The sequence below is a fragment of the Contarinia nasturtii genome, unplaced genomic scaffold, assembly GCF_009176525.2.
Source record: "Contarinia nasturtii isolate CC-2019 unplaced genomic scaffold, AAFC_CNas_1.1 Cnas_scaffold_187, whole genome shotgun sequence".
In the NCBI taxonomy this organism is placed as follows: Eukaryota; Metazoa; Arthropoda; class Insecta; order Diptera; family Cecidomyiidae; genus Contarinia; species Contarinia nasturtii.
The window spans coordinates 2,865,125-2,880,225 of record NW_022197544.1 but is presented as its reverse complement, the minus strand read 5'-3'; the positions used below and the strand labels follow the sequence as shown (position 1 = coordinate 2,880,225).

General features: G+C 33.4%; 4 protein-coding genes across 9 annotated transcripts in view; all 4 read left to right on the top strand.

Annotated features, from left to right (window-relative positions):
* The first annotated feature begins 11 nt into the window (after positions 1-11).
* Positions 12-2,689, top strand: LOC116352255 (cysteine-rich with EGF-like domain protein 2). 2 transcript variants are annotated; one of them, XM_031784703.1, is made up of 5 exons: positions 12-322; positions 419-929; positions 1,209-1,346; positions 1,430-1,525; positions 1,800-2,342. In XM_031784703.1, exons 1-5 carry the CDS (start codon positions 143-145, stop codon positions 2,033-2,035), a joined length of 1,161 nt encoding a protein of 386 aa, XP_031640563.1. In that variant the 5' UTR covers positions 12-142; the 3' UTR covers positions 2,036-2,342. The 2 variants fall into 2 exon arrangements, with proteins under 2 accessions (XP_031640563.1, XP_031640565.1); XM_031784705.1 differs by having other exon boundaries at positions 16-322; positions 2,227-2,689.
* A 1,766-nt stretch (positions 2,690-4,455) lies between these two features.
* On the top strand, positions 4,456-9,400 carry LOC116352541 (inner nuclear membrane protein Man1). Of its 4 annotated transcripts, none has more exons than XM_031785226.1 (5): positions 4,456-4,551; positions 5,930-6,380; positions 6,458-6,594; positions 6,657-6,769; positions 6,990-9,400. In XM_031785226.1, the coding sequence occupies exons 2-5, from the start codon at positions 6,030-6,032 to the stop codon at positions 8,828-8,830; spliced, it is 2,442 nt and encodes an 813-aa protein (XP_031641086.1). In that variant the 5' UTR covers positions 4,456-4,551; positions 5,930-6,029; the 3' UTR covers positions 8,831-9,400. The 4 variants fall into 4 exon arrangements, with proteins under 4 accessions (XP_031641086.1, XP_031641083.1, XP_031641085.1 ...); XM_031785223.1 differs by having other exon boundaries at positions 6,657-6,892; XM_031785225.1 differs by lacking the exon at positions 4,456-4,551 and adding an exon at positions 5,239-5,330 and having other exon boundaries at positions 6,657-6,892.
* Positions 9,401-10,077: 677 nt separating this feature from the next.
* Positions 10,078-11,498, top strand: LOC116336597 (B9 domain-containing protein 2). Of its 2 annotated transcripts, none has more exons than XM_031760546.1 (4): positions 10,078-10,306; positions 10,635-10,806; positions 10,913-11,074; positions 11,381-11,498. In XM_031760546.1, the coding sequence occupies exons 1-4, from the start codon at positions 10,219-10,221 to the stop codon at positions 11,472-11,474; spliced, it is 516 nt and encodes a 171-aa protein (XP_031616406.1). In that variant the 5' UTR covers positions 10,078-10,218; the 3' UTR covers positions 11,475-11,498. The 2 variants fall into 2 exon arrangements, with proteins under 2 accessions (XP_031616406.1, XP_031616405.1); XM_031760545.1 differs by having other exon boundaries at positions 10,614-10,806.
* The window catches only part of LOC116336596 (tectonic), a 6,425-nt gene continuing 2,808 nt past the window's right edge, over positions 11,485-15,101 (top strand). The window contains exons 1-6 of the mRNA XM_031760543.1: positions 11,485-11,952; positions 12,106-12,318; positions 12,770-12,923; positions 12,999-13,964; positions 14,039-14,562; positions 14,732-14,823. Of these exons, the coding sequence (XP_031616403.1) occupies positions 11,485-11,952; positions 12,106-12,318; positions 12,770-12,923; positions 12,999-13,964; positions 14,039-14,442 (2,205 nt within the window). The 3' untranslated portion in view covers positions 14,443-14,562; positions 14,732-14,823. The remainder of the gene's footprint in view (positions 11,953-12,105; positions 12,319-12,769; positions 12,924-12,998; positions 13,965-14,038; positions 14,563-14,731; positions 14,824-15,101) is intronic.

Here is a 15,101-nt window from a genome sequence, read left to right as displayed (position 1 = left end):
TTCCGCGTTATGTATTATATGAATCTGTGTGACAGCTGTGATGCGGCACTAAATATTTTGTCAACAACAAAATTGGTCACTTCGAAAACGACTCCATAGGTTTTGAATTGGATTTGATAGTTACGGCGGCATTTTATAGTCAATGAAGTATTACTTTTATTTTTTGAATATGAAGCACTTTTTTACGGTGGTAATTGTATGTTACACATTACCTGTGTTCACAAAAGCTGAATTGGACCCAGTCAAAGTAGCAGAAAAACAGTCGGCAGTCGCACTACCACCATGCAAACTATGCAAAACATTTGTCGAATCATTCACAAAGGTATTGTATAACTGTATGTTTCATATATGTTTGATTGTTTTAAAATTCATTTATTATTTTACTTTAAATTTCGCACGATGAAAAAATGTCGAATAGGCGATGGAAAAAACATCACGAGGAAAACATGAAAGCGGTGACACAGCATGGGAAGAGCAGAATTTAAATGTTTATGCAAAAAGTGAGGTGCGTTTTGCAGAGATCGGAGATCATGTATGTGGCGATGTATCACGAGCTCAAGATCAATGCTATGGATTTTTCGAAGAAATTGAAGATGAATTATCAACATGGTTTACGACCAAACAAGAGCAATATCCTGATATTCATGACTATTTATGTATAAACTATAAGAAAGTGTGTTGTCCATCGAATACGTATGGGCCAAATTGCTCGCCATGTGACGATTGTAATGGTAATGGTGCTTGCAAGGGCAATGGCACGCGTAAAGGTAATGGTAAATGTTCGTGTTATGCTGGATACAGTGGTGAAAATTGTGCCGAATGTGCATTGGACTATTACGAATCGTTTAGAGATGATACAAAAATGTTATGTAGTAAATGTAATTTGGCCTGTGAGAAGAAAACTGGATGTACCGGAGCTGGTGCCAAAGGTTATTTTTATGTTTATATCAAATCAAAATCATTATTTCATTTTAAAAAATGAGTCGTCAAAGTCAAAGAAATTACACTGCATCCACAGTGCAATTGGTGTTACAATATATTTGTGTAAAAATGGAATTTGGAATTTGGTAGAAGACTAAAAATTTTACAAAATACATTGGAAAACCAGCAACTACATCTGACTTTGTTTAGATACGAAATTGAATTTTTTGATATTGATAATTTTGAAATGAACTTTACACATTCAAATGTTATTCTTTCTTTTTAAGGTTGTCGCGTTTGCAAAAAAGGATGGACTATGGAACCCGAACATGGTTGCGTTGATGTTGACGAGTGTCTTAGCGATATTCACAAATGTTCAACAAATGAATTTTGTGTCAACAACGAAGGATCTTTTGATTGTCTCAGTAATTATTCATTTTACATGTGCTGTTTGTGTTTTTGGATTATCAAATAATCAACCATTTATTTTATATTTTATTTTATAAAGAATGCGACCGGGCTTGCGAAGGATGCACTGGCGACGGTCCAGATTTGTGTGACAAATGTGCCGAAGGTTATGAACTCCGAGATGGAATGTGTACAGGTATTCACTCGATAGACCATTACAAGTTTTTTTTCTCACATTTTTGCTACCCTTTGTTTTTATGCATTCCCACAACAAATCCCATTTTGAAATTAGTTTCTGCAAATTTTTACCCTTTTATTCTTTTCGTGTAGTTTTGTTGATTTTAGTTTTTTTTTTGGTTACGCTAAATGAATTTCGTAATACGCTTGGATATCTTATTGTTAGAATTGTCAACTAAATCAATGTAATTGATCAAAAAAACAAATTTGTGTTTTTTGATTTTTCCATTCAGACATGTCCAGTGAAAGACGACTCCGATGGGAAAAGTATACACGTTATATTACTTATTTAGGCTTATGTATAGCAACATGTCTTACATTCAAAAGTTCCACATGGATCGCGTCTATAATTGGCGTAGCTGTCGCTATGTACATTTCTATATCTGAGTATTGGTTAAACTCTAATCCGATTCAAGCGCAGGGACCCCAACCACTTGAAAATTTCTTCTTGCAGCAAAGCTTATCTTAAAAAAAAACATTCCAACAACGACCTCCTATAGCAAATGAGACATACATAGGATGTAGGATACATTTCATTGCATTTTCAATGAAAATAGCAGAATTAATGACATTTAGCCATTTTTCATTCCATTCAGTCGTCATTTTTAATACATGCTTTTAAAGCAATTTTTACACCAAGAACAACATTGCTCATTACAGAAATAAATTATAAAGAAGCCGAGTCCAAAGATTTCACAAATGAAGAAAAAGAAACCAGTAAAATGGTGTACAAATATTATGAGCCAGAATTTATAGCGGACAGAGATGACCTATAATTTATTCAATGTGGATTAATAAAACGGCGAAACAGTGTTTGATTTTTAAGATTGATTTGTGTAGTAATTTATTATTAGTATCCATCTAAACAAGAGATAGATACGGTTAATTTGGATTGAGCTTCGTGAACTCACCTGGAAAATAGCAATCAAACGAATGAAATAAACATGTGCAATTTTACCTGTAATTTCATATGAATGAACAGTAAATTAACAATATCTTTCAAACAATTTTTTCAATTTATGAGTTGTGAGTTTTTAATTAGCGGAAAATGTATCAAGTATTATTTCGTTCTTCACAATTTATACCTCATTTGTAAATAAAAGGAATATTAAATAAAATAAAATTCATATTTGAGTTTTAATTTCCTTCTTTTTTTATTTTCGAATTTCATTTACAGTGCGTTTTTATCGTTTTTTTTTTTTCATTTGCCAATAGGAAACGAGACGTTATCAGCTATTGCAATTGTAATGTTAGATTTTAGCATTACATTAATAGCTACTATTGGGTGTAGGCATTAATTTCCGGAATCTGACATCAGATGTCACCACTTGCTTTTGCGTTGTAAAAGATCAATGACATGTATGTCGTTTGAAAGACCTATTCAAATGCTGAATGAAGATTTGCAAGCATTATTGTATGAAAACTCGGCCCGAACCCAAAAAGAACTCGCAATGGAGTTAAATGTCGACCAAAAAACCATTTCAAGACGTTTGCATGCAATGGGAAAGATTCGAAAGTTGCGAAAATGGGTACCACATCAACTGATTGAAAATCAATTGAGAGCACGAATCACAGCATGCCAAAAACATCTTGCCGAGCACAAAAAACATAGCTTTTTGAATCGTATTGTCACTGGCGATGAAAAATGGGTCTATTACGATAACCCAAAACGTAAAGGAGCGTATGTTGATCCAGGCCAACCAGGACCTTCACAGCCAAAACGGGACATTCATTGCCAGAAGGTCAAGCTGTGCATTTGGTGGGATCAGAAAGGTGTCGTGTATTATGAGCTGCTAAATCCGAATGAAACGGTTACTGGTGATCGATACCGAATGCAATTAATCAAAATGGAGCATGTATTGAAGAATAAACGACCTCTGATAGCGAGCAAACAAAACAAAGTTATGTTTCACGACGACAATGCCAAGCCATATCGTGCAGCCATCGTTAAAAAAAAAGTACAAGACTTCGGTTGGGATCGGCTTGATCAACCGGCGTACTCTCCAGACCTTGCTCCTTCTGATTACCATTTGTTTCGATCGATGCAAATCGACCTGGCCGATGAACGCTTTCGAAATGCCGAAGAAGTTCGAAAATGGATCGATGACTGGATAGCTGGAAAAGATGAGGAATTCTTTCGACGCGGAATCGACAAGCTACCAAGAAGATGGACAGAAGTCATAGCTAACGATGGGCAATACATTGGTTAAAAAATATTGTACAGTTGTTTTTAAATAAATGTATCTTTTCACCAAAAAAATTCCCTTTTTTAATGCATACACCCAATAGAAAGAAGGATCTGGGTGTGCTGTTGGATGAAAATATGAATTTCAAATCACACATTGAGTGCATTGTGTGCATCACAAATTTGGAATCCACATCATAATAATATGAGCATCTTTTGCTATTTTTTCAAATGGTAAGGTTTGAAGAAAGACTGCTCAAATAATGTTCATATTTAACATAATCAATGAAGATTTAACATCAAAACACGTTAAAAGTTGCATGAAATAATAGTGATTTTAAATTAATAGAATTAGAAGTTTGTCCAAAAGTCAAAAAGAGAATTGAAGTTTATTTGAAACAAAATAGATAATAATTGAAAATATGAAATAGATCGGAAATATCAGAGATTGTCAAAATGAATAATATTTCTTAAACTTAAATTATCTCATTTCTCAATTTCCAGAGGAATTAAAATTAAATAATAAGGGAACGATATACGATGTAGTCATTAATTATCAGTCGGTTTTTACATTGAATTGATTTAATTTAATTTGATACTCTTACGAGTTGTTATATAACAGCGGCGACCTCTCGCGACAAAATTAAGGCGGCTGCATCGCCCGCGTCAAAGCGTAGAGTTTTTTGTATTATATTTTGTTACTTGTTGTTTTGTTTGACAGTTTTTCCATTCTATCTATCATTTTGTTTTTGCACGAAGAAATTGCATTTATTAATTAAAGAGTGAAACGAATCAACAAAGTAAGTTTGTTCTCATTTAACAAAAGAATATCCATAAAAACCGATTAGTATCGTGTAATTAGCCAAAGTTTGATTGGCAACATTTTTTATAATGAAAATATGCACATTGTGCAAGTAATACATATAATAATTGCATATAGTTGCGAATAATCATTGTGTATTATACTGTACAAGGAATTTTAATACGAATAGTGAAGTTCTATACAAGTAAGATTGTACGAAGATAAACAAAGATTTGCCCCAATGCGGTGACATTCAGCTAATTCAGCCTTGTGGAAATTATGTGTTTTGAGAGAAAAAAGTTTGTATGAATATTTTAATGTGAAAATATTCGGCTTACCTGCTATTGTTGATGTGTACTTCAAAAAAAGATTGGACATGAGAGAAACTGATGTATACTCTGTGGTCCGTGTGTTTGTATGTAAGCACCCATACATGTGCATATTCGTTTGTGTATTCAGATAAATGACCGGAGAATAATCTATTTTTTTGTATATATATGCAAAACGCGGGTTTTATATAGTGATTGTACAAGTGACGCAGAACTAAAAATAGCAAGAAATATAAAAAAACTTTCATCATACATATTCAATTTCAGAAAATTTTGTAGAAAAAATACACACAAGATTTAAATAGAAAATTTAATGGCCAATAACAAGCTGCTAAGAGTTTTACATTCGTTTGGCAATTGCTTGCTATTTAGCACTCGATGCTCATAAACAAATCAAAATTTTCAATTGTATCAATGCTCAAAACCGTTAATAAAATAGCTTCTCAGTGTATATATTCAATTTTTAGCAAATTTTTTAGTATTGCTCATAACTGTTGCTTTTGATTACTTGTCATTTTTTCCGATGCTCATTGGCAAGCAGAAAACAATCCCAATTTTAACAGACGAAGTGAGGTTATATTATTCATTAACAGTTTTTGTTAGCTTTGCCCGTGCGAATAACGCAAATACATGGTCGTTTTAACCAACGAGATTTGCGATAGTGGCTAGCAATAATTGTATGTTTATACCATCTTCTTAATTCACACTTTTTTAACACAATATTCAATATCTCTGATTTTAACCATCGGGCCTAAGAGAAAAAATCGGGCCAAATTTTGTGCATCATACCACAATTATATTGCGCAAGTCGTCTAATTTAAAGGTCATTCTGAAGTTTGTCTCGACACTGGTGCAACATTTTTTTTTTCATTTGTTTTCTATTGTAACTGTATGCCATCATCATAGTTCTCGGCTATTCGGCTATTTTGTTTACATATACATTATACATTGTAATGTTACCGCATCAACATCTTTGTCTTGGAATTAAATACAATCATTTTGGCGTGTATTGTTTTTTAATAATGTTTTCTTTCAATTACTTCGTAGGTTAAATTGTTTGTGAAAAGCGCAGTATTGTATGTATCAATATTAAGATTATCAAAACACAATCGAATTCAATCTGCATTGCTAAACGCAACAATCAGACATGGAAGACTTAAATGAGCTGAATAATGAAGAGCTGCAATATCGTTTAGCACAATTTGGTGTACCAACTATACCAGTCACAACAACAACACGGAAAACATTGATCAAAAGACTTCGCAATCTCATCGAAAGTGAAAAATCAAAATTGAGACGTGACACAGAATATGCAACAAGATATTCGTCCGATGAAGACATTTCATCAACCGTCAATGACACAAAAGCAAAATCAGCAAAAGGTCGCAGTCGTTCAACAATATCTACGAACAATCGACTGGCAAATAGAGCAAACTTAAATTTGCCGCCACCAACTACTCAAAAACCACCAACTAACTTATGGAGCGAGAAAAATCAGGTAAATGCAATATTCACAAGGCTATTTTATCGTTTATTGTGTTCAATGTTTCAAGATTTTTATAATTTTTTTTCCAGACCACAAAAAAGTCCCCAACAAGCTCAATCTACATATCACCACTAATTCAACACGATACGGACGAAGAATCTGATCAAAACGATGGAATGAATACATCACTTTTAAATCGATACAAAAATAATTCCACTGGCATGCGGTAATTATTATCGGCTTTATGATTTTCGTTTGGAGTGCTAATGCCATTTGTTTTCTTTACAGAACAATGTCTACAGTTTATAATGGTCATAGTAGTCGTTATTCAAATGATACTGCTGATAATAGTTCGCACAGTACTGGCATATTAAATGCGTCGTCTGAATCTAGCACAAATGGTGAGCATGACAATGATGATCTATCCTCACCATACTCATCAACCAATTTCACAAAACGTTTGCTAAGCTTACGGAATAGGAGTTTGGGCTCAACAATTAATGCACCTCCAATTTCAGATGCCAGTAGGGATTATTTAATACTAACTAATACAGTAAATTTAATTCATCATTTGACTAAAAACTGTTTTTCTTTTTTCCTAACACTCATTTCTTTATGAAGGTAACCGGTTTGATGGATATATACGACCTCCTCTGCTAAGTTTTCCATCAGCCCGTGTCTCACGTTACTTAAATGAGCCAATATCATCTAGATTATCGATGTTGCCAAGAGATAATAGCATCGCTTATCAGGCCAACATTGATAACACCAACCGAAAACCATTTTCTATTCGGAATATCTATTCAGATTTTTTTAATCGTCAGTATGAACGGTACAGCGTAAAACAATCGTTCGTGCCGTGCATTTTGTTATCGGCTCTGTTCTTTTTCTTTACTTCCGTTATCATAGCGTATTTGACTATGAATCCAGATTTATCGTTGGCACTAGATGCAAAAGCTGCTACATTTAAATTATGTTCAGATACCGAAATGACAATGGTGAATGGTGAGCCACATTTCAAGCCAACCGAGAATTGCATTGAGAAAGATCAACTTGAACCGGCATTCAATTTACTGAAAGTTCTTATACCACAACTACAAAAGCGAATCGAGTATAATCGATGCACGGATCCAACAGCTCCATTTGCAATGAGTGCAAAAGAAGTTGTGCAATTTATTTTTGAAACAACACATGAACAAAGTGCAATTGACATAATTCGAGCACTTCACAATGCCGAGTATTTAATTTCGGTGAATCCACAGTGGCGTGTTGGACATTTCATCGATGCCAGCGCTCAACCATCGACAAGCATATCAATGACAAATCTTGTTCGACTCCGGCAATCGCAAGCCAATTACTTTAGTATTGTTAAACCACGACTGCCACTTTCTTGTTTCCTTTATAATAAGCTTCAAGCGGTTTTTGCCATCATCGGATGGATTGTTATTATAGCTCTGGTCACATTTGTGATTCTATTCATCGTACGTTTTATACGTGGACATTTACAAACGCGTCGCGAACGAATAACATCTATGATCGAAGAGATAAAAAATGTACTAATGGAAAAAGCGTATGATCCAGATACGGCATGCACAGACGCAGCATCAGTTGTAATCAATCATTTGCGTGACAAATTGATACCACCCACTGAAAGAAATAAAATGGAGTCGATTTGGAATGCAGCTATCAAGGCGGTTGAAAGCGATAGTCGTGTTCAGTTTAGTGTTGCAACACGAAATGGCGAAGATTATCGTGTAATGCGTTGGATTGACACAGTGTCACCAATGAGCCAAAACCAACACACATTTGGTAGCAATACACTGTCGGCAAGTACAAGCAGCAATTCAAGTAATTTGAGTAATGCCACATCATCAAATACCATTCCCTGTGCAACATATCCAAGTCTTCGGTCATGTAATACCCTAAACCATGGCAATATTAAGAAATGGCAAAGTCCTGCATTTGATAAAAGCAATAAGATCAAGGATCCGCCAACCGAATGCTTGAAGATTCGACAAATGTTTGACAAACATGAATCATCAAATCCAAATCTCAAACAAGTTATACAGGATGCCATTTTAGAAAAGGTAGCACACACCACCTGCAAAATATATGATTTACAATTGGACAAACAGACTTGTTGCGTGTACGTTAGATGCGCATCTTCTAAAGATGCCGGCATGATTCATGATGAAGTGAATGGTTGGTGGTTCGATAGCCGTCTAGTGTCGATCAAATTTTTGCGCTTAGAACGTTACTTGATTCGTTTCCCGAACGCTGCGTCTGGCCCAAGCTATTTAAAACCGTCAAACACGAAAAATCTTTCAATGACAAATGGGGACGGTGAGCCAAATCATCTGAATGGAAAACGAGGTGCTGACAATTTAACAGATTATGAAGATGACGATGATGGCGATGCTCCAGTGGAAGGTGATGCTTATTTTAACGGTCAACGACGATAGTTGTGACAATCCAATCTATTCTACATTTTAAAATGCAAATGCACCGAATCTATAGATACATTGCATTTAGCTGTGATGTCGTTACAAAAAAATGACATCATTAGGAATCGTAGAAATGTGTCATATCGAAATATTTTTACATGTAATCAATTAGCATAATTCTCATTCTCGATTTTAATAAATGAATATCTGTGGGAAATATCAGTAAAAAACATTCAATTTAGCAAAAAATTAAAATATGAAAAAATGACGAAATTCAACAAAGGACGAAACAAATGTTTGCATTTGACAATAATTATTTTAAAAAACATGATTGGCTAACTAATTTTCCATGAATAGAATTTCCCATTACGATGTTCAACTTTGATTCCAAACGAATACTAGTGAATAAATGATATATTTTGAACGTGGTAAACACAAAGAAGTAAACGACAAACCATCATTTATGAATAAAAAATAAATCATACACACACACTCACATTTATATATATATATACATGAATTCAGCATAATCACAATTTTTAAGATGTTACCGACTAGAGAAAAACAATAAAAATTATTCTTCTGGTTCCTTTGTCTTTATTTAGTTTATTTAGTTTGTCTAATTTTACGCTCATGAATGAAACAAAGTGCAAAGAAATAGAGAAAAATAAAAAATTATTTCAAAACGAAAACAAAGAAAATGCAAACAAAATAAATTGAGAAAGAAATTATAATTTAGTTTAGATGAAAACTTTTAAAATTTATTATTATGTCAAAAAAATTGCACAAAAATTATACAAAAAGGAGGGAAATTTACAATTTTTGGAAAATAAAGAAAGGATTGAATTAATATCGATAGAAAAATTCAACACACATTTTGTTTATTGTTTAGATAAAACTTTAAGTATGTGTAACCACAAAGCAACGAGGTAATTATCACTTAATAATAATTCGTTTTTTTTTTATTATAACCATTTTCTTTTAATAAGAATACGGCAAAATACGGTCGATGGTCTGATAAATCTAAAAGAGAAATGATAAAAATTCGAAATCACTTTAGTCTCAAACATACATTCAGTAAAATCAGCATAAACGGCAAATTCAATTAATGTAAAATAAACAAATCAAATGGAAGAAATTCGCACCCAAGTGTTCTCTCTCTCTCTTTCTCTGCGTGTGTGCGTGCGTGGAACTAATGGAAAAGGTAAGGTAATAATTACCATGACAACCGACCAACAATGCTTATTAACCCAAACACATTTCACTGTCGATACATAGTTCATATTGTTGTCAGCGTTATATAAAGTATGATTTTCTGAAGTTAATAAAAAAAAAAATTAAATGTGATTTTATGTGAGAAAATAAGTCTACATTTTTGTATCGAAGATCTCGGTAATTTGTTTCGCATGGCAGAATTACATTTGATCGGGCAGATATTGAGTGCATGTGATTTTGAAGAACCGACATTATTTTGCAAATGGAGCATTCAGTATGGTAAATAAAATAAATTAAATTATTCCAAAATATCAATCTTATTGCAAATTTTTAACATTTTTATCAGACAATATATTTAACTAACTGGTCAGTTGAACTGACAGTACGTTAGCTAGCTAAATGGACTGAAACAATAGAAGTTATTGTTATAATGAACAATCACTTCTATTAAAACAAGAAAAGTGATTCATCATTAAAACAATAACGTTTATTGTTTTAGCCCATTTAGCTGGCTAAAGTACTGTCAGCTCAACTGACCAGTTAATTCAATATATTGTCTGATTTTTATCAAAATGAAATGACAAAGGATCTAATTGGAAACACATAGAAGGATATTTGGAAGGACAGACAGCAACCTGTACAAATAAGTTTGAAAACACATACTGTGCATTTGCACATCCGATCGATGTTCATTTAGCCTGTCGCGGAATACAAGGGTGGCCAAAAATTCATATCGAAATCTATACAGTCAATGCATTGAACCAATGCTGGCCAGTTGGGTAAAAATATTATATTTGGTTGAAAACAGTTATAATTTCGTTTAAAATAAATTCAATGGAATATAAATGAACATGAACCGTTCTTGCTCTATTCACTCTCATTCAGTTTCGGATTTGCATACATTCCATCTGCGCCTGGATTACATTCTTTTGATATTTCAACGTGGAAAGTAACCACAAAAACCTACTTTGACTCACTTAAAACCAGATTCAATACAGGTGGTTCAACGATCAGCAAAAGCGATTTGGTATACAGTGGTGTCGAAAGGTATAAACCTTATTAAGTCAACCTCTTATTCAGGGATTGTTCCTCTGAAGAGGGGGAATGGTGAAGAGGAAAATGACGAGGAGGAGAATAGCGAGGAGGATCCTCCTCTTCAAGTGAAGAGGAAAATGTTTTTAGCTAAAAATTATATTTTTGTGATAAAAATAGCCCTTTGAGCTAAAAAAAACTTTTCCTCCTCACTTGAGGAGAAGGATCCTCCTCGCTCTCTTCCTCCTCCTCATTTTCCTCCCCCTCAGAGGAACAATCCCTGCTCTTATTTTGTGTAATGAATTTTTTTTTCATCAACAGATATAAATTGTCAACTATATCTGCTGGAAAAGTAACGGTTGAACTGATGATAATAGCGAAAAATTTCTCCACGTTTGGTGTTGATTTAAAATAAAATTTGAAAAATGAGTTTACTGTATTGGAAGTTATTTCTTGTTTTGTGTACCATTAATATGATAGAAGCAGGTGTTAAAATAGAAATTTCGCGTTTTAAAGACTCGCAGAGGGTTCCGATATTATCAACTAATGTTGGAAGTGACAATATAAGTAAAATTGAGGCACCCAAAATGACAACACCAGTCGAAATAACTACAAAATCGACAGTTGATTTAAATATATTGAAAACCACCACTTCCAGTTTGAACTCAACGAATACTAAGACAAAGACGACTTTGAATTCACAAAATGTTACAGCTACATCGTCTTCGTTCATCAACAACACATCTATACAAATGGTTTCGAACACATCGCACGTATACAATGTGTCTTTGATGCCACCGACAGATTTGAATCCCTATTTATCTGAGTTCACACGACGTGAAATTCGACGTCGTTTCATTCCATCGGATTATTATTGCCCATGCGATTTAAAAGTAAACAAATTTATATATCTACAACCAATATAGAAGGTCTTTCGCTGCGATTTTATCGTAGGGAAGGCCCCATTATGTCTGACCTCAATAACCGTGTTAATATTTAGATAATTTATTAAGTTACCATTCTAAAAATTAATTATTGGATTACAGATAAATTTCTGTGACATTAACTGCTGTTGTGACATTGATTGTGCATCTACAGAGATAATGCAGACACTGAAGTGTAATGAGCGTGATTGGTCAATTCATGATTATGAAGAATCATCTGAACTGCAGCTTTGTTCACAAAGTCAACAATTTTCATTATTTTGTATTGTTGAAGGCACACGAAGACGAAAGCAAACACGAAAAAGAAGTTTCAAGGTAATGTTCAAGAGAAATTTTTTATTCTACTTGTATCATACATGGGCACAGGTGGAGTGTAAGCCCGGATAACACCCCCTTAAATCGTTCGAGCTAACCCCCTCCGCTCTTCAAGTTTGCTAGGGGTTTTCGCGACAAAAAATCTTTCAATTTTCTAGGGTTTTTTGATTGGTCGCTAAACACACCCTCCCCCCCTAAATTTTTTCAGTGCTCATGTATGACTTGGATCACAAGTAATTATGGAAGAAAGAGAATTTTGGTCAAACCGCCAGTATATCGGAAGAATTTCGTTGAAATTGTTTAGAGGGTTCCATTCGTTTTTAGCGGAGGTAGTTGGGACTAGGGGTTAGACCAATGTTAAAGATGAAGAATCTGTTCTTCTTCTGATACTGAATACTGATAAATAATTCGTATTTATTAAAATATATTAATGTAATGTTGACTATTTCAGACTAATGACGTAAATATGTTGAATGTTGTTCAGTATCGATGGCCAAATCAATATGATGATCAAGTATTTACAAAAAGTGACTATCGCGAACACTATATATTCGGCGATCCAATCTTGGTTTGGGATGAAGCACTAGAAGAAATACAATTTTTCGGTAAAGAGGTCTAATTATAAAATATATTATAAGTGCAATATTGCTTAATGATTTTCTTTTTTATTTAAACAATAGATGTTCCTTGGCCATTATATGCATCTAATTGTCGTATAAAATATGATCTAAAACACTTAGTTGATGACGAAACAAAGTGTGTACAAACTTTTGAAGTGCACGATCAATTCATATTTGATTTTCAAACAAAATTGAAAAGTGTTAAAGTTCTAAAATATCGTAAACCATTATATACAACATCAGCAGTAATGAAAGATTTTTGTAAATCGATTCAAGCTGCGAACCAAATTGAAAATTGTATTTTTGTCAATATTTATCATTGCATTGATGTGATATCAATGCGAACCTGCACACAAGATACCAATTCAACGACTACACCAATATCAGAGTTCGGTGAAAATTTTATCAGCGATCAAATATCTATTCATATTCATCACAATTTTACAAACCTTCTGAATGTGACTGCATTTTTTGTATATAGTGAGTTCAATAGCGAAAGTCCAATAACTCAAATATTGCAAAAAATTAGTTTGGAATATTTGGAAATAAATGAAACATTTGCAACAAGAGATGTGCATCAAGTTAGTGGCAATATTGGATACTTACCCCATAAACCGATTATTGTTTCCAAATTTATTCAACCAAATGATAATGTTGGTGATAATATGACTCAAGTGGGTGGAAGCTTTTTGGCGTATTTTCATAATGAAACCAGATGCACTAATAATGATCATTTTCTGAAAGTACCAACAATCGGAGCGAATGGCGATTGCATGATCAGCAATAGCACCTTCCAAACGGTTAATTTTTACGAAAATACACGCGTTAAATGCAATGTCATTTTAGGATTAACTGAATTCAATGAAACGAATAGCAATGAACAGCCCTTGAATTTTGAGCAAAACAATACATACATCTGCCGAAAGTTCCAACGAAATATTTTTGATCATTTGATTCATAATCTTGAGTTAAAAAATGCCAATTCAACGGTTTATAACCAATTTATTAGTCGAATATCAGAAATGGGTAATATATACATATGATTTCATTCATTTAATTTGATATAAACTAAGTTAATATTTCATTCTTTTCTCACCTAGGTAATCCACGAAACGATACATTGCATTGGCTAGAATTCAAAATAATACAACCCCCCAATTTGGATGATATTGTAGCTACTGGCGTTGAAGAGACTGCATCAGAGTTTATTTGCTCGAATATGGTGCTGGGAGTACGATATGAATTTTTTTATGGAACAATGGCAGTTGGCAAGATTTCGAATCAAGCCCTTATTAAAGTGGCTCAGATTCAGTTTGGTAATCGCATTAATCTAAAAATCAAGCTGGATGAAGATGTATTGAAAGTTCCCATTTATATCGATGTAATGTTTTACGACTTAAGTCGTTCCATCGCCAATGGAGCACCTCAGTTACATCAAATATTCACGTCACATATTCATATATTAATCGTATTTGTCACTGGGTGGCTGCAAATTTCTGTATAGCTTAGTGAAACGGCTCATTGAAACGTGTGTGAAATGTGAAGATTTTTTCTCACAGAATTAGATGGCGCCAATAACCAAATGTCTTTGCAGTAATGGTGTGGTATTTGTATTATCCAAAATGTGTGTAACTTTTCTATGTCATAACTAGTATGCATACTCCAAAAAGAGAAGACGTACATTTTCCTTTCATAATTTCTTTTATTGCCATATTGATTACAATTAAATCTAATTTTAAAACTCGTGTAATACATATTTGTGTTTTTTTTTTTATTGGAAACTGCTACTGTAGAAAATCATGTACTATCATGGCGACAAAGAACCATAAAATTCGATCTATTATTATAAGTTTTATCTGCATTCATATGTCAATTGTTCAATAAGGTAAATTTTCTTTTAATAAATAGGCATTTTGTTTTTTCTAAGAAATTAATATAATAAATGTTTTGTTTTTTTTTTATGTGCAATGCACCTAAGTCCTTATTTTATGGGATTAAAAAAATAAACTCTTACTTTAAAGTAGTTCGAAATCTTTTTGAAAGACTAAAACCAATCTGAAATAATTATCAGTAGTAGGAAAATGGGGATTCGAGTGCAGTAGTTGCGTCAACCAACACGGCGGCAGCACTGCGAATATATCATTCACTTACTCACTCACACAT